Source organism: Gymnodraco acuticeps, unplaced genomic scaffold (genome assembly GCF_902827175.1).
Source record: "Gymnodraco acuticeps unplaced genomic scaffold, fGymAcu1.1, whole genome shotgun sequence".
In the NCBI taxonomy this organism is placed as follows: Eukaryota; Metazoa; Chordata; class Actinopteri; order Perciformes; family Bathydraconidae; genus Gymnodraco; species Gymnodraco acuticeps.
Window position 1 is genome coordinate 210313 of NW_022990869.1, and position 24183 is coordinate 234495.

The window sequence follows — 24183 nt, forward strand, 5'->3', positions numbered from 1 at the left end:
AGCAACGGGAACAGTAGCCCCGTCTCACCAGGTGGATGTCACACAGGTGCTTGTGTAGTGTTGTGTAAAGTGACTGGTTTGTTCGGGTGAGGCTCAAAGTGCTGACTTCACCTGCTGCTTTGTTATCACATCTCTTTATCAGAAGGGGCTGCGTTTCCACAGAATGTGTCCTTACAATAGTGCTGTCACAGCTGGTACGTGCGCTACTGCACACATCTCCTCATTTAAAAAAAGACCCAATGAGGAATTTGACCCAGTGTGTAATTGCCATGACCTCTGGGACCTTGCTGTTCACTCAGCAGGAAGGAGCAGATGGGAAAGCAGTCCTTCTGTCTGTTGTTTTGAGTAGAAAGGGAATCTCTTCCCTGTTTGTGGAGCTAGTTGTAAAACATTTCAAAAGGGAAGACAACGATACAGTGTAACACATTTTATTGGTTTGTCGAAGCACCCGCTGACAGATTTACCACAGATGATTTGTGTGACATATTTGGGAGCGCATGATGTTACCATGAGAAGCTGAGTCACATGGGACAAAGTGTTTGTATCTTTCAAGTAAATATAACAATAAACATAGACATCTCACTCAGTGCTATTGACCATCAAACAGGAAAACACAAAACCAAACTGAATTATCAAAAACTTCAAATTAAATATTCGAACAATAAAACAAGAATCGTACCAGAACTTCATATTTCAACACCATGCTTAAACAAAACACTTCGTACTGTAACACTCTGCTCTCTTACGATACCATCACCTACTTTAAGCGTCTACATTCACCACTGTACTTTTTTTAAACATACAAAAACACAAACGGATAAAAGCAACTGTAAAAAATGAACAACAAGCTCCATAGGGCATAAATAGGTTACATTACTAGGTCAGTATATAAGGCATACAAAAACAACATTCCACACGTCAATGCTGAGCTTAAGAGAAAGTGTCAGTCAGTGCAACAGTCACAAAATGTAAAAAACCTTCTGAGGTAAAAGGTTGTTCAACTCGACACCGAACATTGATTTGGCCTAACATCAAGTTCTTCTAATTGGCCTAAAATCAAAATCACTGTTGCATTGCAACCAATCACAAGTTCTCATCCGAAAAGGAAATAAAACATTCAGTGTTCGGGACTTTATTTTATTTCAAGGCACCGTGCCGATACGCCCGCAGCTTCTCTCTGTGTTCCTGGGAGAAGCAGTGTCCGATGGCCTGCTCGGTTTCCTGGACCCTCCTCCTGAAGCGGTCCCGGTCTCGCACCATTTCCTCCCAGTGTCCTTTGCGAGACGCCTGGCGAGCAAACGGCCAGGTGCGCATGACGTGGACTTGGACCAGAGGAGAAAATCGCACCTGAAATCCAGAGGAAATGAAGATGAATATTGAATTAAGTCTGGTACATTTGTTATGTTTCTTTAGGGATTGTAACGTGCTCCTGATGAAGAGAAGACAATATCACTCAGTAGATGTTTTATCAACTCAGATCTTAGTTCGAAATAGGTCAAACCCAATTTGAAAATACCCCTTAAATGACTCTGTGAAAGCCACGTACTTTCCCCGCACTGACTGACTGTTTACAGAGGCGTGTGATCAGTCAGACTTGTTTCTCTGCCTCAGGCTCTATTTCCTGGCTCTGATGAAACCGGGTGTCAAAGTATTCAAAATAACCATAACAACTAACACTGAGTCCAATAACTCTCTGCTGACTCGCTGGAGTCACATGACTGGCTTAGTCATGACTACCAGCAGCGTTGCTAACCAACAACAAACAACAGCTCATTCTAACAGTGATCCCGGGCAGGGTTAACCCTTATCTCGCCACAAGAGGTTGCAAAAGTCAGCACTAAGGCACTCCTTAGATAATGATGTACTCCTTTTAAATAACAGATCACATGCTCCTCTGTACAATGCAGCCAATCAACTGGGAGGAGATAATAGTGCTGTCCAACTAAAGGCAAAGGGAATTTCTAAGTAAAACTGCCAACTATTTTTGACACTGGGTTTATTTCTTCCAATTAAAGCTTTTCAGCCTTCCATGGAATACAGTGGTATAGTTACATCTTTTTAACCTTGTCTTGCATCTAAGGCGATTGCAATGCTCTGTTTAGACATAGTACACTAGTTTTACATCAAATACTGCGGGGCTTTTATGTATTACTTCATCTAATCCAGGCTGGCCGTTTATATTGAAATTGTTATTAGATATTGACCTTTTTCTGGGTGCTGCTGGTCGTGCTTTCCTCCTCCTCCGGCGGTGACTGAGGGGTTTGTCGGGGTTTCTTCCAGGGCACCACGGTCTTGTCTGGATGGGAGTGATGCTGTATCTTCCTCTCTGTTAGTGAGGGCTTGCTGGCTCTGGTTTTTGTAGGCGTTTTTTCACACTTATTTTTCTTTGTTGATTGATTTTTTGTGTGGTGGTGAACATCGAGGGGATGTGTATCTTCAAACTGCGGTGTTGTCGGGGAGCTCTGGAGGCAGGCCTGGAAGTTTAGAGGGTGGTACGGGTCGTCCTTTTGGCAAAGAGCTTTCCACAGCTGATCTTCTTCGTCGTCCTCTGAAGAAGGAGGGGAGCTGCTCTCTTTCTCCTCAGTGTCTGTATCGGACCTGGAGGGGGGAGCAGGAGGGGAGGCCTGTGGTTTGGAGACTGCGCTGGTTGGAGGTGATTTGCTGCTGAGTGTGGACGCAGTGAAGCACATGGGGTTGTAGGGGTCATTGGGACTGCTGAAGAACTCCAAGAGTCTTTCGTTCTCCTCATCGATGCTGGGACTCGAACTGTCCGAGCTGGCCCAGCTGCTCCAACTGCTCTCGCTGTCAGAGCGGCTGACCCAGATGGCCTTGCTCACTGACAGGTGGTCAGCTTCACTGTCCGTCGCTTTGCCTTTACTTCTGCCCATAGTTGTGTTGGTTGAGATGCTCGCAGAGAAAAAGAAGGGGTTGTAAGGATCACTGGATTTTGACAGAGACTCCCAAAGCGCTTTACTTTCCTCACTGTCAAATTCCACTACGTTCTGGTCTTCCTCGCTACTCCAGTGAAAAGTTCTCTCCTCTTCCGAAGTGTCCCGTTTGTGGACTTTCTCGCTACTTTTGTGGCAGCCGTCGTTGGAGCTGTCGCTGCTCGATACGAAGATCTTCCAGTCGCTGGGGAAGCCCATCTTCCAGCTGGATTGGTGTCCCAGGAAGATGCCCTCTTCTTTGCCCGTCACAAAATCGTCCACTAGTCCGCAGCACAGGTCGTCGGCGCGCAGGGTGGACAGGAGGGCCTCGGCAGTGGATTTCCCGGCAAAGGAGTCGCCCACGTCAGCGCAGAAGTTGGAGAGGGGATTTGAACCTCCAACCATCACTCCGTTGTCTCCGTCAAACAGCGAGGAGAACAGGAAGGACTCCGTGGGGTTTGCGGCCGTGGTCATGTGCTGGATGTGTTGACCCGTCTCGTCTGTGATTCTAACGTGAACCTCAAACCTGAACATCTGGAAAACTGGAAAGAGAAAAACAGATTTAAATAAAAAAATTGTAGAATTTATATTCAGTTCAATTATGATCTCCTTAATGTTCATTACACTCACTCTAAAAACCCATGCTTCTGTTCTTTGCATTCTTTTCAAACGGTCATTTGATTAAACTGAGAAATAAATTGTTTCTAAAACCCACTTAGGAAAGGTCATCTGTCTTTGATTGTAGCAGGCATTTTAGAGTTAATGTTAATGCATGTTTAATCTAACATGATACTTGCTTTTGAACTGTTAATTCTGACAAAAGAACAGTCACTAACTATTTAAAACATAACAATTACACTTTATAAAACTCTCTATGTAGCACCACATGGAATTTAGAGGGGAAATGATAGCATGGGAAGGATCATAAAGTACAATCACTAAACTCGACTATATTAATAAGCTACAGTTTTTTGTATAAGCACTTAATCACGAAACAGTTTTACAAAGTGCTCAAACCAGGAAAGTTTTGAGAAAAACATGGGATGAAGTCAAAACATTGGACGACTATTACATCCAAGGATTCAAAGGCTTTATTGTCATACTTATGCACAGTAGCTAGTGTATGGCAATGAAAGCCCCAGGCTCCTTTAACAATGCACAAATAAATACGAGACATATATATTTTAAAAAAACAAAATAAGTTTTAACGTGCAAGAACAGAGTAATACAAACAAGTGCAATATTAGGTTGCAAGACCAATTTAATGGAACATGTCAAATAAAATAAGCTAAATCTTGCAGAGTATATTGCAAGTGACCAAGTAAGTACAAAACATGTAAAATAGAATAAGATAAACAAGAACAGAATGTCAAATTCAATATTGTACAGTGTAATAAATACTGTTTAATGTAGTAATAAATACTTATTCTCAACGGCTAAAATAGCTGTAGGTAAGAAGATTAGGACGTTAACACGAAAATATATAACAAGGCAAAACACACTTCCTGTAACCTTATAAGGCATTATTTAGGGTTATTATGATTAAGTGTATTAATGATTAAGCGACGTCATATCTTTAATGGTACAAATATAGACTCAACGGTTTCTGGACTTTTTAAATGTACGTAAAAAAGTCCCAACGGTTAACGTTCCAAGCTACACTGTAATTGGAGTAGTTAAAACGAATACAAAACTACACCCAGACCCGAAATGAACGTATTTTATTATACTCTTTTCGTACCTGAAATGAAGGTGTAGTATATGACCTGAACCAGAAGTCGAAGCTGTTCCCAGAGCACGGTGAGCATTTGTTTAGTCCAGGGCAGAAGCGCCATCCCCCCGCAGCCGAACCTCTCCATCGCTGTCCTTTCAGAACCCTTCTCGGAACCAACCGTCGTAGCCATTTTGACTTCTCCTTGTATCATGACGGTTGATGTTGACATAAAATCCTCACGTATTTTGGTACTCCTCGTCAAAAACCAAGAGATTTCGCGTAGTTGTCAGTGACAGGTATGCGTCGATATGCTGTCGCTTCATCTTCCGGCAAATATGTGCCATTTTTTTTGCTTTCCTTCGTCAAATACTCTCAGGTATTTTCTCCATGTTTTGTGTTGTCTTCGTTGTTGTAGTAGTTGAATGTCTGTCTACGGATTGCAACACCACTCCGTTTTATATATTCAGCGTGACGTCAGGCGCAGTTGTGATTGGTCACCACGGCTGTCACTCCCCAAACCAACCGTACCTCACGTAACAAAGCTCCTCCCAAGCGTTACGTAAATTGACGCATGGAAATTACCCGTAGATTCCGCCGCGATCGAGAAACCTCTTGAAACATGTTATCAGTCTTCTGGGGAAACACTTTTTATAGTATGGTCTGAAAGTGAAAACTTGATGTGAAAGAGGAGTGTTTTCAAAAAACACAACATGTACAGTAAAAATATCCTGGGGGAGGAGGATTTCGATTTTTGTTTTACTTTCCCCATAAGGAAATGTCTAACATTTTTATTTGTTTTTACTTTTGTCATTACATAGTACAGGTACTAGTAACAAAACGGTTTCTCTGCATGTGACCCATCCTAGTGTTAAGAGCAGTGACTGGGTTAGGGTTTGTTAATTTACCAACACATCTATATCTCAATTTCTAGAGCATATCCCTTCATTAGTGTTTTATTTGTCAGATAGTTTAAAGCCATTTTGAGATGTTTATATTACATTGTTTATGTTCTACTCTTCCCCCTCATGTGTGATACTTTGTTTTACATGCTGCAATTTTTTTTTGTATTTTATATACTCAGTAAAATCATAGATGTAAAATGTATTTAAACAAGTTCTGTCAAACAGTAACCAACAAAAGACAGGAGCAATTTCCAATTTAACTCTTTATTATCCAAAATGTGTAGCGTTTATGCCACCAGAGCAGAAGCTGTTGAGGACTCGCTGTAAACAGAAAGAAAACATACCATTAGAGGGAGCACTTCTCAAAATGGCTATCAGTTTATTTTTAACATGCATCTCATGAAGGGAGAAAAAGGTACTACTGGTCTAAATAGTGACAAACATCTGGTCATGTGTATGTTTCTACCCTTTTTATTGTTATTATAAACAATGCCACTCCATATATTGAAGTATATATGAACCTAAAACACTTGTCTACAAAATGGCCGGTAATCCATTGCCTAAAACATTATTGAACATCGTAGAAAACAAATAAAATATCTAATTGATTGTGTGAAGGGGACTGGCAGTAGTGGCACATGTAGCCAGTACTGTTAATTTACCTCCATTTTGTTCTAGCACAAAAGAAATATCATTACTCTAAAAAGAGAAGAGCAGGACAATGATTTGTGCATCTTATGTTTAAACAGACCATGTGGACCATTTTGTTACAAGTCTAAGACATTATTGAGTTTACCATGTCATAACAAATATTTAATTGACTTTTCAAATCAAAAAGGAAAGCTTCCCAAAGCAGAAGCAATACGTACTACTTCCAGTTGGGGGCCAGTACTCTCTTGGTCTTGTAGTAACGGGCCAACCTGTGGATCCTGCTCTCGGTGAGAATCAGGCGGAACTTGGCATCCTTGTCCTGCAAGAATAATAACAGAATGAGTGTGAAGTGCAACAAGCCTTTGAATATACATACACCCAACTCGAGCCATTTTACTGCCTATACCAAAAGCACACTCACTGATGCAGGTTTCTTTGCATCTTATTCGTTAAGCACTATATGTTAAAGCCTAGTGCCGAATTTCACAAAAAAAAGGAAATTGAATCACAATGTCAATTACATTTGAATACAGTCAGAACAGCCTGCTTATGCAAGTTGTGCAAAACATTAAGCGGCAGGTGTATATTACAGATCAGAACATATTACAAGTTATTTTGTGGCCTGCTCACTCAGGGCATCACTTGTATGCTAGGGATGTACATCCAAAGCACTGACTTTCTAAGCCTCAAGGTAACAGCAGCAAAGTACAACAAATGCCACTCTAAAACCTGTCCTGGGCCTAGTTCTTTGTATACCTTTCTGTTCCTCTCCAGATGCTTCCTGATGGCCACAGCCTTCTTGATAAGGTGGTAGAGATCCTCGGGCAGATCAGGGGCCAGACCTTTGGTCTTCAGGATTCTCAGAATCTTGTTTCCGGTGACGAAACGCACCTGGGCCACACCATGGGAATCCCTCAGAATAACACCTGGACAAGGCAAGAAACACGCTTTAAACTTAGACACCACCGTGTGTTGCTGACAGAGCGTTTGCTTAGTGCTTTGAGCTTCTGAGAACAGATGGAATCACACAATTAAGCAAAAGCTAAACTTGGGAGGATCATCTGATTTCTCCATCTGAACTTAGGCAACTTGTAAACATTTTAGCAAAAGGGAATGCCAACGTGTGTTGTTTAAAGAATTACAGATTATAACAAAAAAATGTAGCTGGTGCCTTGCTAAAATCAAATCAAACCTAAACAGATTAAAGTCCTGAGCAAGGTGAGATATCATATGTTTAGTTCTAACAGTGAGAAGTTCTTCAAAACAAATATGTACAACGGTACTCTTGTATATGTATAGAGGGGACTGGCAGTAGTGGCACAAGTAGCCACTACTGTTAATTTACCTCCGTTTTCTCTAGCACAACAGAAATATCACTACTCTCAAAAAAGAGAGAGCAGGACAATGATTTGTGCATCTTTACATTCATATAAAGAACAGGAGTATCACAATGTAATGGGATGTCCCACAAGTCAGATGGTGATAAAGTCTCATAAAAATATATATGTCATGTCTCGATTTGGGTCAGATAGTTGCCCAACTTTCTCTGTACCCTTGATAAGTGATAATGTAAAGTTATACAGCAAAGGTGCATCTTGGTCCTCTAAAGATATATTAATTGCACAGCACATAGTAAAAAAAACAAACGCATGTTATCATTAGCTTTGTCTAATCAAATTGATTTTGACTATTGGGTGAAACTCACAAAATGTGCCCGGACAGGGGTCACACCATGGCACGATTTCCCCAGATAAAAACGTGCTGACATTTGAAATAAAGGATTCTAATTGTTACACCCATGTGTACTGTTTCACGAGTGAGGATAACTTCAACATGCAGACCAAGTAACGTTAAAGTTGCCGGTCGGAAACTCGATCAAGCAATGTGTGTTCATGTCTAGCAAGAGCATTTACAACAATATATAAATACATTTTCTAGACCTCGAGTCTGATAGAAACTTACCAATCTGAGAGGGGGTCAGGCCCTTTTTGGCCAGCTTGAAGATCTGATCTTTGACATCATCAGATGTGAGTTTCAGCCACTGCGAGAAATAATTAAATGATTTATAAATTGATCAAATCGGCTCAGAAACATTAAGATCCTCCAATATAATGTCTGTATACTTACAGTGGGCACACTGCGCCTGTAAGGCAGAGCTGACTGGGACAAGCCCTTTCTGTAGGAGAGAAAGACAAGCGACTAGTTAGACATGAAAGCAAACATTACAGGCATGAATAAAAGCGTTAAAGGACAACAACTCTAGTTTTGATCTGTACCTGGGGAGCTAATGAAGGGTGAGGGCTGTGCTAACGTTAGCTTTAAACTCGTGTCGGAGATAACTAGTCTAAATCTGGACGTCAAGTGCTTTTAATACAAGGGTTTAATTTATTCTTCAATTACATGAGGAAAATGTCCATTTGTGCTGTTAATGCGACTTATCTTACTGTCTAACTAAAGGCTAAAACAGCAACATCGTTGTTAGCTGGCTTTGCTGTTAGCTAATGCTAACATGCTAACAGCTAGCCGGAGAAGGATGTCGATGTGAGCGTGCGAAAATGTTAGTTATTTCCTCGTCTCAAAGCTGGATTAAAGAGCTCAATTTGCTCCTCGTACATCCATAACACGTTTACAAACTCTATCGTGCCGTAAAAATCGATCTATAGACACAATATTCTCACTTTATATGATAAAAAGAGAGCTCACCCGGGAGCGTGCATGCGACCCATGATGGCGGTTGAGGAAGAGAGGCCGCACACGCGACAGAAAACGGTATTTTGCACTTGCGCCGGACGTGACGCAATGACGCAGCCAAAAGCTTTCTTGACGCATCAAGAGTTAGAAGAAATTGTTATTAACTATAATACACAGTAATAGCATAGAAATACATTGAAATACCGCAAATAAAATAACAGGTAATTAATGTTTTGAAGGAAAATGTACAAAATAACAATATTGGCTTCTAAATGTAGTGGAGTACACGTGGAAATGTTACCGAAGTGTAGTACTAAAGTAAATCATCCTACAAAACATTCCACCACTGACTACAAGGTCATTCATTTCATTTCATTTCATTTCAAACCTTTATTTAATCAGATTGGTCCCATTGAGATCATAGATCTCTTTTTCAAGGGAGACCTGTCATGTTATTATAGTCGTAGCCTATATAGCATTAACGAAAAAGATACATTTCAGAACAAAATCAGAACATCTTAAAACGTTTTATCTTCTCAGCCAAATGGCACATTCATAAAAGGAAAGTTAATTACAGTAAACCTTTATTTTAAGTTTGTATTAATGCCCAAGATGCAATGCAAGATAACACACAAACTAGTCAGCACACTAAAAACTCAACATCCTTAACCCTTTAACTACCAGACCAAGAAAAAAGCTATGTACAAATTATTTGTTTGCATTTTTTTATCAAATGGGTACGGAAGAGGATTAGGGCCACATACATTTTTTTTTTGTGAGGATTTGAAAAAAACATTATTATTTTTTGTTCTGAGAAAAAAAATCAGAATTCTGATTTTTTTTTTCAAATCCTCACAAATTTTGTTTTTATGTGGCCCTAATCCTCTTCCGTAAATGGGACATAAATAACCACAAACAATTTTTTTTTTTTGACTGACCACACAGTTTTGTTTTTATGAGCCTCTACCAACTGGTCGAGCTGGCCTTTTATGGTAAAAGTGCATTTTCATCATACAGTACAGTATGTGTATACATCAAACTCAAATAAAACACAAACTGAAATAAAAAAAATTATTTTATGGAAAATGAGCAATATATACAACCAGATATATTCATAAAAGATAATAAATTATAATTGTAAAAAAGTAATGTTAAGTGTTTTTCATAGCAAAAAAAAAACTTGCTTATCTTACTGTATATGCTGAATTGGCCTAACAGGAAACCACTGGCCTAACAGCAAAACTTGCTCATCTGTGTGCAACTTTGGGCTGAATGCCATGCATGAAAGGTGCTATATAAATTATTATCACTCTTTCACTCTGAGACTCATAAGACAGTACTAGATTTAGTAATATGAATCTAGCTATTTATTTACCATATTTTATTGGAAAACATCTCTGAAACTCTGAAAAAGTCATATTGCTAGTTTACCAAAAAAGGCCAATTCGACCGATTGGTTGAGCATATTTTCAAAAAAATAAATACACCCTTGTAAAAACTTTTTTTGTGCACCACCAAGTTATCTAATTATGTTCAGTCAGTGCTCTGACACTAACATATGTCAAAAATGATATGGTCACCTTACAAAAGTTGACCAAAAAGAGTGATTTCTTCAGGAGTGATTTTTAGCATGCCAACGTCCTCAGTGGAAGCTAGCTGAAGGGCATTCTGTTCGAACCACAGTGCCATCTAGAGGTTGTTTTGTGCATCACATGTCAACCAAACGGTAGAGCTGGCTGAATCAGATGGAGTTACACTTTTTAATTTTTTTTCCAACAACATATCAAGACACAAAATGTGCTCTACCAAACGGTGGCGCTGGCTGTTAAAGGGTTAAAGACTCTTAATATATGTGTAAATATTATAATGTAAATGTCTGATTTTATTTGTTATGATGTAATGTATTTATCCCCAAACTCTGGGTGTATGTTTCTTTGTTATTGTGCTGTTGAGCAAATTAAAACTACTCAAACTTATTTTCTCAGTTGCATGTTCAAAAATAAGACATATAAGACATTGAATGTTGATCAAACTGCTCATTTTACATTGTCATGAAGTCATGCTGATTTTCTGATTTTTTTAAAACACATTTTTGTTACACATTTCAATGTAGATCCATTTGTATTTGCTCTGGTTGGATGCCATCAAATAGGCCCCTGTATTCAATAAATGTCCCTCCCCAAAATGTGAAGCTGTAAATAATTCAGGTTACAGTAAATCCTGTTTAATCTTTGTAACAATTTGATTCTACAGTCAATAATCATAATAATGAGACACTGGAAAACATGGCTAGATACGTCAATATTGTGCAGAACTTTATACAACAAACAAACAAGGAGTCGCATGACATTTGTTCCAAAAACATTTAATTTGCTTCAGGAAAGAGGGATTACAGTACACACTGATCCATTCGGGTTACAGGTCACCAATTAATAATAAATAACTGGCCATGTTAATACAAACTCTGCTTGCTTTCTTTGTACAGTCACTAAAAGAGTGGATCAAGTCACTAATATCATAGTGTGAGTGATGCTCTTAGATCATAGTTGTCTTGAATATCTAATCTTTTCGATACATTTCATTTCATTATTAAACATTAATAACAACTTTAGATTTGTAGTTAGCGAGAGGAAGCAGCTAATGCTCAGAAACTTGTTCCCTTTTTGTGAAGATGTTTTAAGTCAAAGTTGCCTTTTCAGCAATGATCTGAGAAAGGTTTGCTCGAAATGTCCTCAAAATTCAGAGTGTTCTTTAACTGAAATATCCTATAAACGTGGATCTGGACTTCACTGGCAGTTATAAACAAGTTACCCAGTTACTTTTAATGGCGTCATTACACCACAGTGTGGTATTGCAGCCTCAGACTGCCTCCTGTCCAGACTCCAGTTTGAACTCAGTCCCTAAACTGCGTTTTGAAAAGTCTGAATTATGGTTTCGAACCACCTGAAGGAAACACAGAACTGACTTTTGATCAGCGTCATCAAGCAACCATTGTCTCTTCATCCAGAACGTGATACAAAGCTTATGAAACAAATTCCTCTTTTGGTGTGCTGTGTGAAAATAGTCAAGTAAGAACACGAGAGAAAGACCTGGTAGTGTGCGTTTAGTGGAAGCCCACTCTTACAAAAACCTTCAGACCTGCTCTGGCAGAACTACTGCTATAACTTTTAATAAGGACACATCTCATTGTAATTAAAATATATTTAGCAATAAGGCCAGGTTGAGCATTAAAAAGGGATTGTGAGCACAAACGAAGGCACCCTGTTCCTCCTCGGAGAGTGATTTGATTCGCCGTCCTTCTCGTTACTTTTGGCACTTTCGTGGGGAATCATAAGGTCACTGTTGATTTCCTGGAATCTGATGTGTTGGACTACTCTACCCAGAAGTGTCTGCTGCAAAGCAGGAAACCCTGACGCCTCCTATTTGTCTATGTAGAAAATTAACAAGGAAAATGTAAAAATGAGCCCCCTTTCTATTCCTTAAAAAATAAACATGTCAATCTATATATACTCTTCTGAAAGTAAGCCATTTTGGTCCTCTAATATCAAAATGTACAAAACATTACAGCTCTTTGTTATAGTTTAGGAAAAAGAGAGACACAATAAGAGAAGATTGTTTGTCACAGAAACAATCTTGTTTAGTTAAAGATGGGAAGAGAGGAGAGCAGGCTCCACTCTGAGGGTTTGTGAAACGGTCGCCTTCTTAGGGTGCGTCGGGAGGAGTCTGCATTCATGTCATATGGGAATAACCACTATAGGAACATCATCATTATTATAAGCAATAACTTGGTGGGAGCCACCTTGATGAGACTCTTTAGAACCAGGTTGTGACTGATCAGTATGTACATAGTGATGCATGGTTTTAAGCAACAAGCGCTCTGTAGCCTGCCATGATGTATTAACAAACAGTCCATTTGGTTTGTTAGGTTTAAAACAAATATCACTGCCTATACCTTAAATCTGATTATGTCAGAAAAATAGTAGTATTTTCATGAACCATTAAATACAGTGACTAGTATTTTCAGGTAAGGCTGCATCTGCCGCCGTTCCCATATGAAGTGAATGCAGTTGTTTTTTCTCCTGCAGACACAGAGTCGTTCCCCGCTCCGGCGCAGGCAGGTTTCAGAAGTACGGGACGGCCGTGAGTTTGTACCACTTGACCGTCTCCTTGCTGAGGTCAAAGTCTTTGAGTCTGAGCGTGATGCCGCCCAGGAAGTAGTTCTCTCGCAACGACTCGGCACTCAGCACGCTCAGCTGGAGCTCCCGCAGACCCAGGGTCTCCTTGCTGTAGCCGCTGTACACCAACTGTGGAGGAAGAGGAGGGGGGAGTGAGTAAAGTGTCCTGATAGACATGGAGTTCAATCAAAATTGAAATGCAATGTAATGTAGGCAATTCAGACCAGCAGGATGGAATAATATCTAATGAAGCTCAGCGTAAGTTCAACCAGGAAGACCGTCTTTACTCTTCATTTACTATTCCCACGCAACTACTCTCTCTCCTCTCAATAAGTGATCTGGGCCGTCACTCTCCAGCTTAACCAATCACTTCGCTCTATTCCCAAGAGCCTATCATAGCGCTCTGCCAAATCTTTTAAGTCTGCTCTGCCCCCTCTGACAGCTGGGGGGAGAGCATTACAATTCATAATTTATTTTAAGAAGTGGCAGGTAAATAAGATTCCCTCTGCCTGATGCGCTATAGAAAACAAAAACCTGTATAAGTGTACATGTTTTGTTTTAAAATCACTGCCATGCGTGGAATAAACAAATAAATAATACATTAATTAATGGGAAATAAATGATTGTTTTTATTTTTAAATATGTTGTAGTATATGTTGTATTATGTTTTTAAGCTTCTAAGAGCTAGTGTTTGGAAGTTAAATGTAACAAAATTGCGTCTTAACACATCAAGATAGTGTTGTAATTTACCTTCACCCTGTATTCATTTTTATAGAATAAAGCTCAAACGTTTTACAATGTAACTCAATGCATCCTCCGATAACAGAATGTACTTATCAAAAGAAAGATCTCCCTGCATTATGCTTACATTTATATAAACAAAACCATGGTTCTTGAGTTTAGGAATATAACATCAAGTATAAAAATGCAGGCAAAGTGCATTTGAGTATTTCCTAACCATCTCATTGAAAGTAGGGTTCCTGGTTTTCCTCGAGATCTTTGTCTTGCGTTTGGAGGTCTTGTGTGGATCTGGAAGCAGGTAGGTTTTCACATAAGGGTTGGGATCTGTTCCATCCTCAGAAACCTGAAGGCAAGCAGAGAGATTCATATAAGGACAACAGGTAGATAAACCAAAAACAAACAAACAAGACAACTTCCTGTCAAAGCAGTTTTTGAGCATCTGTATTTGTTAGAGCCAGTTTTTTGTTTTTATAAGAAAGGCCACCTAATTGTGACGTCTGTAGTCAACACACTATAAAAGACTACAATTCCCACAGGGCCTCCTTTAGAGTGACAGTGATGGGCAACCTGTCAGAAAGACGCCGTCGAGGAACAGTTTTGAACCGTCCAATTACCCTTTAAGTTATTAAGTTATATAAGCCTTATCAAGAAAGAAAGAATACTTAATACTTAAACTTACCTATCATGCTATTTTTAGGAAACAGCATAGGTCTCAGATATATAAAAAAATATAAAAAACATGTCTATGAAGTGTTTTGCTCATAATAGATCACCCATTCTAGCCATGCCTCATATCCCTCTGTTTCACTTCCTGTTTCAAAAGTGCTGATTTGGGGTATAAAGCTTTAAAATTGATTTAAAAAAAGGAGGGGTCTGAGCTCATGCGGGACCCGGCAGCTACTGTCTAAACTAAATGCTGCCGTGATGAAACGCCATATCATGGATTATCAAGGATTGTTTCTGAAACAGTATGGAGCTCTAAGGCTTTCTCTCTTGCCGGTTATACCACAAGATGAGTTCCTTTTCATTTCCTGCTTCTTCACACACATGCTCTCCAGTGCAGGTTAGCTCTGAGTGTTAGCGATGCTAATGTAAACACCGACCATATTACGTCCAAAACAGTCAGGCATTGTTTCTGATAGCAACGTTTCTGATTGGGCCGTGGGTCCGCATCTCAGATATTACGTCATATCGGACGCAAATCTGGATCAGCTCCGTTGTTGCCCCGTTTTTAGAGATTTGGGTACGGAGGAAAAGAGAGAGGGTTTTATTTTCTGACGCTGCGTGAGTTCCCTGACACACCGGGGACACATTTATGTATATAAGACATAAAAAAGTGCATTTTTGCCTCTTTGTTTTGAATATTAGGCTTCTGTTCTTTGTTGCACGAGTGAAGTTTGTTATTTTATTTTGAGCAAACACATCGCATAACATCATCCAAACCATCGGAGGCCAAGCAACTCTTCAACTGTACGTAATATAAAGGAAAGGAAACAAGTTAAACATGTCTGTTTAAGGTGTCTAGTGGCTTGAAAGAAAAAGGAAGGAAGGAAACCACGACAGTATTAAATAACGTCTATTTACCAGATCTCTGATGTGCATGACCATGATGAAGAGGTTGCTGTTCCTGTAGGAGATCGAGAGCTTCACTTCTCCTTCCACCCGACCAGAGGTGGGACTCGGAGGAGGCTCTGCAACAAATCATCACAAACAGGAAATAGTTACAACAAAAACAAATTAAAAAGGAACAAACACATCCTTTAGTCAGAGGTAGAAAGTCCTCATTACCCAATAAATTACTACAATTATTTATTAAAGGTCCCCTATTATACTGTTTTTCATCAATATATTATAGGTCTCAGATATATACAAAACATGTCTCTGATTGGCTGAAACACCAAACAGATCATTGCAGCATTACCCATAATCCCCTCTGTTTCAGCCCTGTTTCCAAAGTGCTGATTCTCTGTCTGTTACTTTAGATGAAAATAAGGAGCCCCTCCCCACGCCCCTCTGAGAGAGATTTGGTTACAAAGAACTCAATGGTGCTCTAGGAGGAGATCCAGGTGATAAGGGGGGGGGGGGGTTACCTTGGTTACTGATTGGCTAACGGTTACACAAGCCAACACATCGTTATGACATCATAAAGTGGCCAAAATCTGATCAGCTCATTTTCAGACAGGTTTTTATAGAAATGGATCAAAAAGAGAGAGAAACTTTTTTCCTGAAACTTTCAGAGTCTCTTTACACAGAGGGGACACATGTTGATGTAGAAGAGACATGAAGAAGAGGGGACACATGTTGATGTAGAAGAGACATGGAGAAGAGGGGACACATGTTGATGAAGAAGAGACATGAAGAAGAGGGGACACATGTTGATGTAGAAGAGACATGAAGAAGAGGGGACACATGTTGATGTAGAAGAGACATGGAGAAGAGGGGACACATGTTGATGTAGAAGAGACATGGAGAAGAGGGGACACATGTTGATGTAGAAGATACATGAAGAAGAGGGGACACATGTTGATGTAGAAGAGACATGAAGAAGAGGGGACACATATTGATGTAGAAGAGACATGAAGAAGAGGGGACACATATTGATGTAGAAGATACATGAAGAAGAGGGGACACATGTTGATGTAGAAGAGACAAGAAGAAGAGGGGACACATGTTGATGTAGAAGAGACAAGAAGAAGAGGGGACACATGTTGATGTAGAAGAGACATGGAGAAGAGGGGACACATGTTGATGTAGAAGAGACATGAAGAAGAGGGGACACATGTTGATGTAGAAGAGACATGAAGAAGAGGGGACACATATTGATGTAGAAGAGACATGAAGAAGAGGGGACACATATTGATGTAGAAGATACATGAAGAAGAGGGGACACATGTTGATGTAGAAGAGACAAGAAGAAGAGGGGACACATGTTGATGTAGAAGAGACAAGAAGAAGAGGGGACACATGTTGATGTAGAAGAGACATGAAGAAGAGGGGACACATGTTGATGTAGAAGAGACATGGAGTAGAGGGGACACATGTTGATGTAGAAGAGACATGAAGAAGAGGGGACACATGTTGATGTAGAAGAGACATGGAGAAGAGGGGACACATGTTGATGTAGAAGAGACATGAAGAAGAGGGGACACATGTTGATGTAGAAGATACATGAAGAAGAGGGGACACATGTTGATGTAGAAGAGACATGAAGAAGAGGGGACACATGTTGATGTAGACGAGACATGAAGAAGAGGGGACACATGTTGATGTAGAAGAGACATGAAGAAGAGGGGACACATGTTGATGTAGAAGAGACATGGAGAAGAGGGGACACATGTTGATGTAGAAGAGACATGGAGAAGAGGGGACACATGTTGATGTAGAAGATACATGAAGAAGAGGGGACACATGTTGATGTAGAAGAGACATGAAGAAGAGGGGACACATGTTGATGTAGAAGAGACATGAAGAAGAGGGGACACATGTTGATGTAGAAGAGACATGAAGAAGAGGGGACACATGTTAATGTAGAAGAGACATGAAGAAGAGGGGACACATGTTGATGTAGAAGAGACATGGAGAAGAGGGGACACATGTTAATGTAGAAGAGACATGGAGAAGAGGGGACATATGTTGATGTAGAAGAGACATGAAGAAGAGGGGACACATGTTGATGTAGAAGAGACATGAAGAAGAGGGGACACATGTTGATGTAGAAGATACATGAAGAAGAGGGGACACATGTTGATGTAGAAGAGACATGAAGAAGAGGGGACACATGTTGATGTAGAAGAGACATGAAGAAGAGGGGACACATGTTAATGTAGAAGAGACATGAAGAAGAGGGGACACGTGTTGATGTAGAAGAGACATGGAGAAGAGGGGACACATGTTAATGTAGAAGAGACATGGAGAAGAGGGGACACATGTTGATGTAGAAGAGACATGGAGAAGAGGGGACACATGTTGATGTAGAAGAGACATGGAGAAGAGGGGACACATGTTGATGTAGAAGAGACATGAAAAAGAGGGGACACATGTTGATGTAGAAGAGACATGGAGAAGAGGGGACACATGTTGATGTAGAAGAGACATGAAGAAGAGGGGACACATGTTGATGTAGAAGAGACATGAAGAAGAGGGGACACATGTTGATGTAGAAGAGACATGAAGAAGAGGGGACACATGTTGATGTAGAAGAGACATGGAGAAGAGGGGACACATGTTGATGAAGAAGAGACATGAAGAAGAGGGGACACATGTTGATGTAGAAGAGACATGGAGAAGAGGGGACACATGTTGATGTAGAAGAGACATGGAGAAGAGGGGACACATGTTGATGTAGAAGAGACATGAAGAAGAGGGGACACATGTTGATGTAGAAGAGACATGAAGAAGAGGGGACACATGTTGATGTAGAAGAGACATGAAGAAGAGGGGACACATGTTGATGTAGAAGAGACATGGAGAAGAGGGGGACACATGTTGATGTAGAAGAGACATGGAGAAGAGGGGACACATGTTGATGTAGAAGAGACATGGAGAAGAGGGGACACATGTTGATGTAGAAGAGACATGAAGAAGAGGGGACACATGTTGATGTAGAAGAGACATGAAGAAGAGGGGACACATGTTGATGTAGAAGAGACATGGAGAAGAGGGGACACATGTTGATGTAGAAGAGACATGAAGAAGAGGGGACACATGTTGATGTAGAAGAGACATGAAGAAGAGGGGACACATGTTGATGTAGAAGAGACATGGAGAAGAGGGGACACATGTTGATGTAGAAGAGACATGGAGAAGAGGGGACACATGTTGATGTAGAAGAGACATGAACAAGTGGATTTTGCATAACAGGTGACCTTTAATTCACCTTGTCTATTATACAGTGAGGATGAAACTTGAACAATGGGAGTCAAAAGTGCAGGTTTTATTTACCTGGTGCTTTGGGTGTAGCATCTGAACCCTCTGTCTTCTCATCCCGTGCGATTGGATGAAAGAAGGTGTACACCAGGTCACACTAGAGACAGAGAACATGACGTTACTTCCTTGACTCGTACATAACATTGTCCCGCTGGGTTTGTTTAGTATTTGTGTGAATATGTGTACCTGTGTGACCTCTGTGGAGCTCCTCAGCAGGTTGTGCACATAGTTGTTGAGCTCCAGCTTTCTCTTGGCGGCCACTTCTTTGATGTGGGTGCGACCGAGAACCATCTTGTTAGGGAAACTGGAGATTTAAAAAAGAAGGGAAGGTAAATTCACTATTTCTCAGAATGTGATGTGACTTTCCTGTAAGCAACAGCACTGAGGTAGCATCTCAGAGGATCATAGAGGGAAAGTTAAGCAGATAATAACAGGGTTCTGGTTCTCTAAAACACACTGTGATAAGCCCTGATGTGTCAATAAAGAAAATACTGTATCACAGTTTGGTATTAAGGAAACTAAATCAGTAAATGAGATATTAATGCCCCAACTTGATTCACTTTTGGTACAATGTGTTTTTCTCCATTCCCTTTTTCACTGTAGATAGTCCAGTAGTAGACGTAGTAATCAGCAGCGAGCGCTTCGACCCGTGTATTTTGGTTTATTCAAGGCATCCATTTTGTTATTCTACAGTATTGTTGTTTTGTAGTTATTTGTTAATGTTACCCGATTTGTGTTCTTTGAAATTGAAAAGGATATCGCATTGTGTTTGTTACTTTCGTTGCAGTTGTCTTAAGTGGAATTTGGCTTGGCTTCCTATTTTGTATGGACATGCTTTTATTTTGAAGGAGAGTTAGCGCTGTTGACAGGAAGTTGTTGTTGCTATGGAAACAGCGTGACGGAGATGAACGGAGAAAAGTAATATCTACATATAAAGAATGAGAAAGTAAAGGATAACGTTTATGGTTAAGTGTTAGCACCCCCCGAAGAGGCACAAGCTCTTACGTTGATATTGGAGATTTAAAAATTCTATTTTGGCAGCCGAAATGAAATTGAAAACCGAATAGTAGGCCAACGACCGAATATTCGGATATCCGGGTACAGCCCTACTGCACACAATGGTTTGGCTTATTTAAAGCTAATGTAACTGAAACATTCTTGCTTTCTTGATTGTCATCTTATTGGTTAATTGCAATTATTTGAAGTTGCTTTGGTAAAAGGGTCAGCTAAATAAAGTGTAATGCGATGCTTGGAACCTCAACCTCTGTTGTCGCAAAATAAAGTCCCAGGTATTCAACCACTCTGAGTGAGTAAAATGAGCATTGCTTTGGGGTACAATTAAACAGAAACGTGATATAAAAGGCTGATGGTCAGGGTGTCATGTTTTACCTCGGCAGCTTCCAGAGAGGGAAGAGGATGGTGAGTTTGTTGTGGAGCTCCTGGAACTCATCAAAAGTGCGAAAGAGAAAGTTGGGCTCAGTCTGACCTTCCCTCAGGATCCTCACCACGTACGTCTAGAGAGGAGAGAGAGGGAGACAGACGTGCAGTCAGGGGTCAGCGCTTCTCTACATCCACTGAATTGACGGAGCGTGATAAACTCACATAGTGCTTGTCGGGGTTGTATCTCTTCTGGAAGGAGAAGATGGAGGCGTGCAGGATGCGGCCCTCCTGCTTCATGGTGTACGTCTTCGGGGAGAAGGACAGGATGGGCTCGTCGTTGGCGGGCAGACCGGAGAACCGCAGCTGGGCCAAGTTGTGGATGAAGAAGTTGAACTTGGTCGCCACGCTGCCCAGACTGGACTCTATCAGCCTGGAGAGTGGGGGGAAAGAGGGGTGGAAGAGCCACTTGATTACACATGATTTTAGGGACATTTTTCCTATACATTTGGCTCCAACACTATGGAACTCTCTCCCTATTGACATCCGCTCTGCAGTCTCTGTAGAAGCTTTTAAAAAACTACTGAAGACCTACTTTTTACATTGGCTTTTGTTTCTACTTGAGATGTGTGTGATGTGTTCTGTTCTCATGTGTGTTCCTCTCAGGACTCCACGTGGTCTGTGTTTTGTTTTTATGTTAACCTTAAGTTTCTGCCTCATGTTGTATTCATGTTTCTGTGGTCTTAATTTTAGCTTTTGATCTTTCTTGTGAAGCACTTTGTGAATTATATTTCTGTGAAAGGTGCTATACTAAATAAACGTATTATTATTATGATGTTGGCAGAAGAGATTAGATCATTTTTGAACGTCATTTAAACTTGTACTACCATTTTGTATAGTTTTGTATATATTGATACGGGTGGACGTTGTTTCTTTTTGTTATTCCTATGTTACAAAGTGCTATATTTCATTATTTACGACAGGTGTTATTGCCGTACGTTTTTTCACTAAGGCATGCTAGTAAGCTGCTGTAAGTCTGCACGTTTAGATCGCACATTTTTAACTGAGTTTATGTTATTTCATGCAGTGTTATAGCTATAGCATATAATACTGATTGATCAAGTCAGTAGTGGACTGGGCAAGACGTCATTTGAATGGAATTAATCTGCTTTAACTCTTAAAATTGACTTTAAATAAATGCTTGTCCAAGTGGTACCTGCCTCCCGTGAGTACATTTGGTCTTAACAAAACATTTTAGAAAAAAGTCAGAAATAAAATATTCTTGCAGATAAATTGGCCTAGGCATTTGGTGCATTGTATTAAAGTCTACAGTTAGGGTTCAAAGCAAAACAAATGGGAGATACAGTATAAAGAGATAGTGGTGCTTAGGTGAAGGTGAAACAAATATCTATAGACTTTTTTCTCTTTGACCTAAAGCTGTTATACAAACAAACTTAGTTACAATCTAACCCGACTGGTTTTACAAAGACAAGGCCCGTCTGATACTATCTGTAGAATTCCAGGAGTATTTGTTTCTGTAATGTGAGACAGCAGCTATTATTTCTCTTGCTGTGCTTATGTTGCCACCTGGTTGACTTTCAGTTTGCAGCAACATAACAAAGAAATTAACAGCGTTTAAAAAAAGACTAGGAACACCATTATTTATCCCTTTTATTTTGAGTTTACAATGTTGAGGTTGTCCAAGAGTTGGAGAAATTCAGTTTAAACTTAGTTTTATTTTTGCTGAAACAAGTTCCTGTAATTTGAGACAGCAGCTATTATTTGTCTTGCTGTACTTATGTCGCCACCTGGTGGACTTTCAGTGAGTAGCAGCATTAAAAACAAAAGATAAATAACAGCTCTGGCCAAAATAGCAGCTGTGCACATAAGAAAACTTGTCAAAAAAACACCATTATTTTTCCCCTTTGTTGGGATTTCTCAATTTTAAGGTTTGAGGAATTCAGTTTAAACTTAGCCCAAGAGGCCAATTAGTTTTATTTTTGCTGAAACAAGAGTTATATCTGATCAGCGCTGGCAGAAGAAGTTGATGTGTTACCTGGTGAAGAAGATAGTGGCCTCAGCGTCTGTGTTGTGCGGCTGCAGGGCATCGAACACATACTTCAGATCCTGAGAGCCCGTCAGCTCGGGGAGGCCGGAGGACGTCATCTACAAACACAGAAAACACCAAACTCAGACACATTTTCTGGGTTATTTCATTCCAAAATATTGTAGCAGATTAACCCATTAATTACCCTTCATTTTGTACAGTACAAATATTTCATAAAAAAGGCATCTACATAGAATACATCTAACACTAATGTGTACTTAATCAAAAAAATATACACATATTAAACACTTTTGGGTGTTATATATGTACAATGTAGCCATTTAGGAAGCAAACAGCTGCACTTTCTCAATGCATTTTAACCTGTCATCTGATTGGGTGTTGAATTAGCATTATCCTCCTTTTATTGCGCAATTTCACCATTGTACCTTTAATCTAAATGTATTTTTAATATGTCTACTCTATGCAATTTTTTGTTTGTTTTTATGTTTTTAACTGGTAACTGAATGCTGTGTGATATCAATGTTCTCTGAAATGTCTATGTGAAGCACCTTGAACTGCACTTATTGTATGAAAGGTGCTATACAAATAAAGGTTATTAATATATAAGTTCAGTCTCACCAGTGACAGCAGGTTGAGGAAAAGCCCAGAGTGTTTCCTGATGAGGTTGTAAGCCTGGCAACACAAGTCCACAAACAGCTGGAAGCGGCTGGTGGGTCGCTCGCCTCCGTTGATGACGTACGCCATGTCCGAGGTCAGAACGAAAGGAGCGCGGTCCCTGAGGGAGACAAGGAGAGGAGATATAAATGAATAATGTGAGCATATTAGTCAAGAAGTTTTAGTTTAAAGCAGGGGTGTCCAAACTTTTTTCACCGAGGGCCAAATACAGAAAAATATATGAAGGGCTGGGCCACTCACTAGAGGTATACTGCCTCATAAGTTCAGTTATAAGTTAGCAAAATCAAATGTAGGTAAAGTATGCTTGTGAGTGTTGGCAGCTCATCCCTTAAAAACAGAAGCCTCAGATTGATTATCATAAGGAGAAATAGGAAGGGTGTATTTCAAGCTTGTAAATAAGTCATTGGGCTTTTTTCTTATCAACTAAGATTTGTTAGAAAATGTTTCCAACTTTAATCGACTGAATTTATTTGAAAAGTGGTCTTATTGAAAGGTAGGGTAGGTAAGAATGGAGAAACCAGCTCGAGTGCGCTAGAATTTGAAAATATGCAACCGGAATAAATCTGCCCCTTCCTTCAGACTTCCTTACAGAGCCCCTCCTCCAACACACACGAACGTGCTTTTTACAGTACCACAGCTTCCGCAGAGCGAATATTTGTATGTATTTATTGTCGAAGCATTTAATGTATTCATTGCTATCGGGATGTTAAGAGCATTCCATGGAATATAACAAAGTGTTTCTGAAGTGAATTACCTACCCCACCTTTAACACATGAATACTACTGTGTTATATATCTTTACATTTATATTTAAGAAGTACAATATAAGACAAGCACAAGTTTCATTTGTGGGCCATATTCCATTATACTTTTTGAATTTGCTGAGGGCCGATTCAAAATGGTCCGCGGTCCGCATTTGGCCCCCGGACCGTAGTTTGGACACACCTGGTTTAAATCATTGGGTGAATGCACAACTCTGAAACTGCCTCAGGGCCTTTGGTTACTACAGAGCCTCTGAATATTTATGTGGTTGTGCTCCAACGCTAAAAATAGAAGCGTGTAGTTGTAGAGCTACGACCCACTTCATGCAGGAAACTAACACCCCACAAAACAAAGCCCACACCCAAAAATCAGGCTCCCTCATAGGTGATTTTTTTTAGAAACTAGTAAGGAGCACATATGATACACGTGTCTTTAGGTCTGTCACGATAACTACTTTGGCAGGCCACGCTGAGTAATTTCTCCTGCATCACTATAGCCGACCTGACCGCTGCTTTACCAACGTCCATGCTAAAAGAAGTTTTTTCATGTGTCGCTCCACCCCTGCTCCACATTAT

At 40.1% G+C, this 24183-nt stretch overlaps 3 protein-coding genes and 2 non-coding genes across 5 annotated transcripts in view; all 5 read right to left on the minus strand.

The window, feature by feature from the left end:
• Positions 1–412: 412 nt before the first annotated feature.
• ppp1r15b (protein phosphatase 1, regulatory subunit 15B) lies at positions 413–5200 on the minus strand. Its single transcript, XM_034233294.1, has 3 exons — positions 4669–5200; positions 2205–3469; positions 413–1347 (listed from the first exon to the last, which is right to left on the minus strand). The coding sequence occupies exons 1-3, from the start codon at positions 4868–4870 to the stop codon at positions 1138–1140; spliced, it is 1677 nt and encodes a 558-aa protein (XP_034089185.1). The 5' UTR covers positions 4871–5200; the 3' UTR covers positions 413–1137.
• A 588-nt stretch (positions 5201–5788) lies between these two features.
• rps13 (ribosomal protein S13) lies at positions 5789–9006 on the minus strand. The gene is made up of 6 exons (XM_034233340.1): positions 8898–9006; positions 8322–8370; positions 8157–8235; positions 6951–7120; positions 6413–6513; positions 5789–5864 (listed from the first exon to the last, which is right to left on the minus strand). The coding sequence occupies exons 1-6, from the start codon at positions 8918–8920 to the stop codon at positions 5831–5833; spliced, it is 456 nt and encodes a 151-aa protein (XP_034089231.1). The 5' UTR covers positions 8921–9006; the 3' UTR covers positions 5789–5830.
• LOC117557487 lies at positions 6150–6277 on the minus strand. Its single transcript, XR_004570729.1, has one exon. It is a non-coding gene; the product is annotated as a small nucleolar RNA SNORA19 (small nucleolar RNA).
• Positions 7484–7611, minus strand: LOC117557486. Its single transcript, XR_004570728.1, has one exon. It is a non-coding gene; the product is annotated as a small nucleolar RNA SNORA19 (small nucleolar RNA).
• Positions 9007–11229: 2223 nt separating the features above from the next.
• The window catches only part of pik3c2a (phosphatidylinositol-4-phosphate 3-kinase, catalytic subunit type 2 alpha), a 74889-nt gene continuing 61935 nt past the window's right edge, over positions 11230–24183 (minus strand). The window contains exons 25-33 of the mRNA XM_034233306.1: positions 22791–22947; positions 22161–22270; positions 20330–20537; positions 20117–20241; positions 18914–19031; positions 18743–18824; positions 15386–15492; positions 14019–14144; positions 11230–13189 (exon numbers count right to left, since the gene is read on the minus strand). Coding sequence (XP_034089197.1) covers positions 13007–13189; positions 14019–14144; positions 15386–15492; positions 18743–18824; positions 18914–19031; positions 20117–20241; positions 20330–20537; positions 22161–22270; positions 22791–22947 — 1216 coding nt within the window. The 3' untranslated portion in view covers positions 11230–13006. The remainder of the gene's footprint in view (positions 13190–14018; positions 14145–15385; positions 15493–18742; positions 18825–18913; positions 19032–20116; positions 20242–20329; positions 20538–22160; positions 22271–22790; positions 22948–24183) is intronic.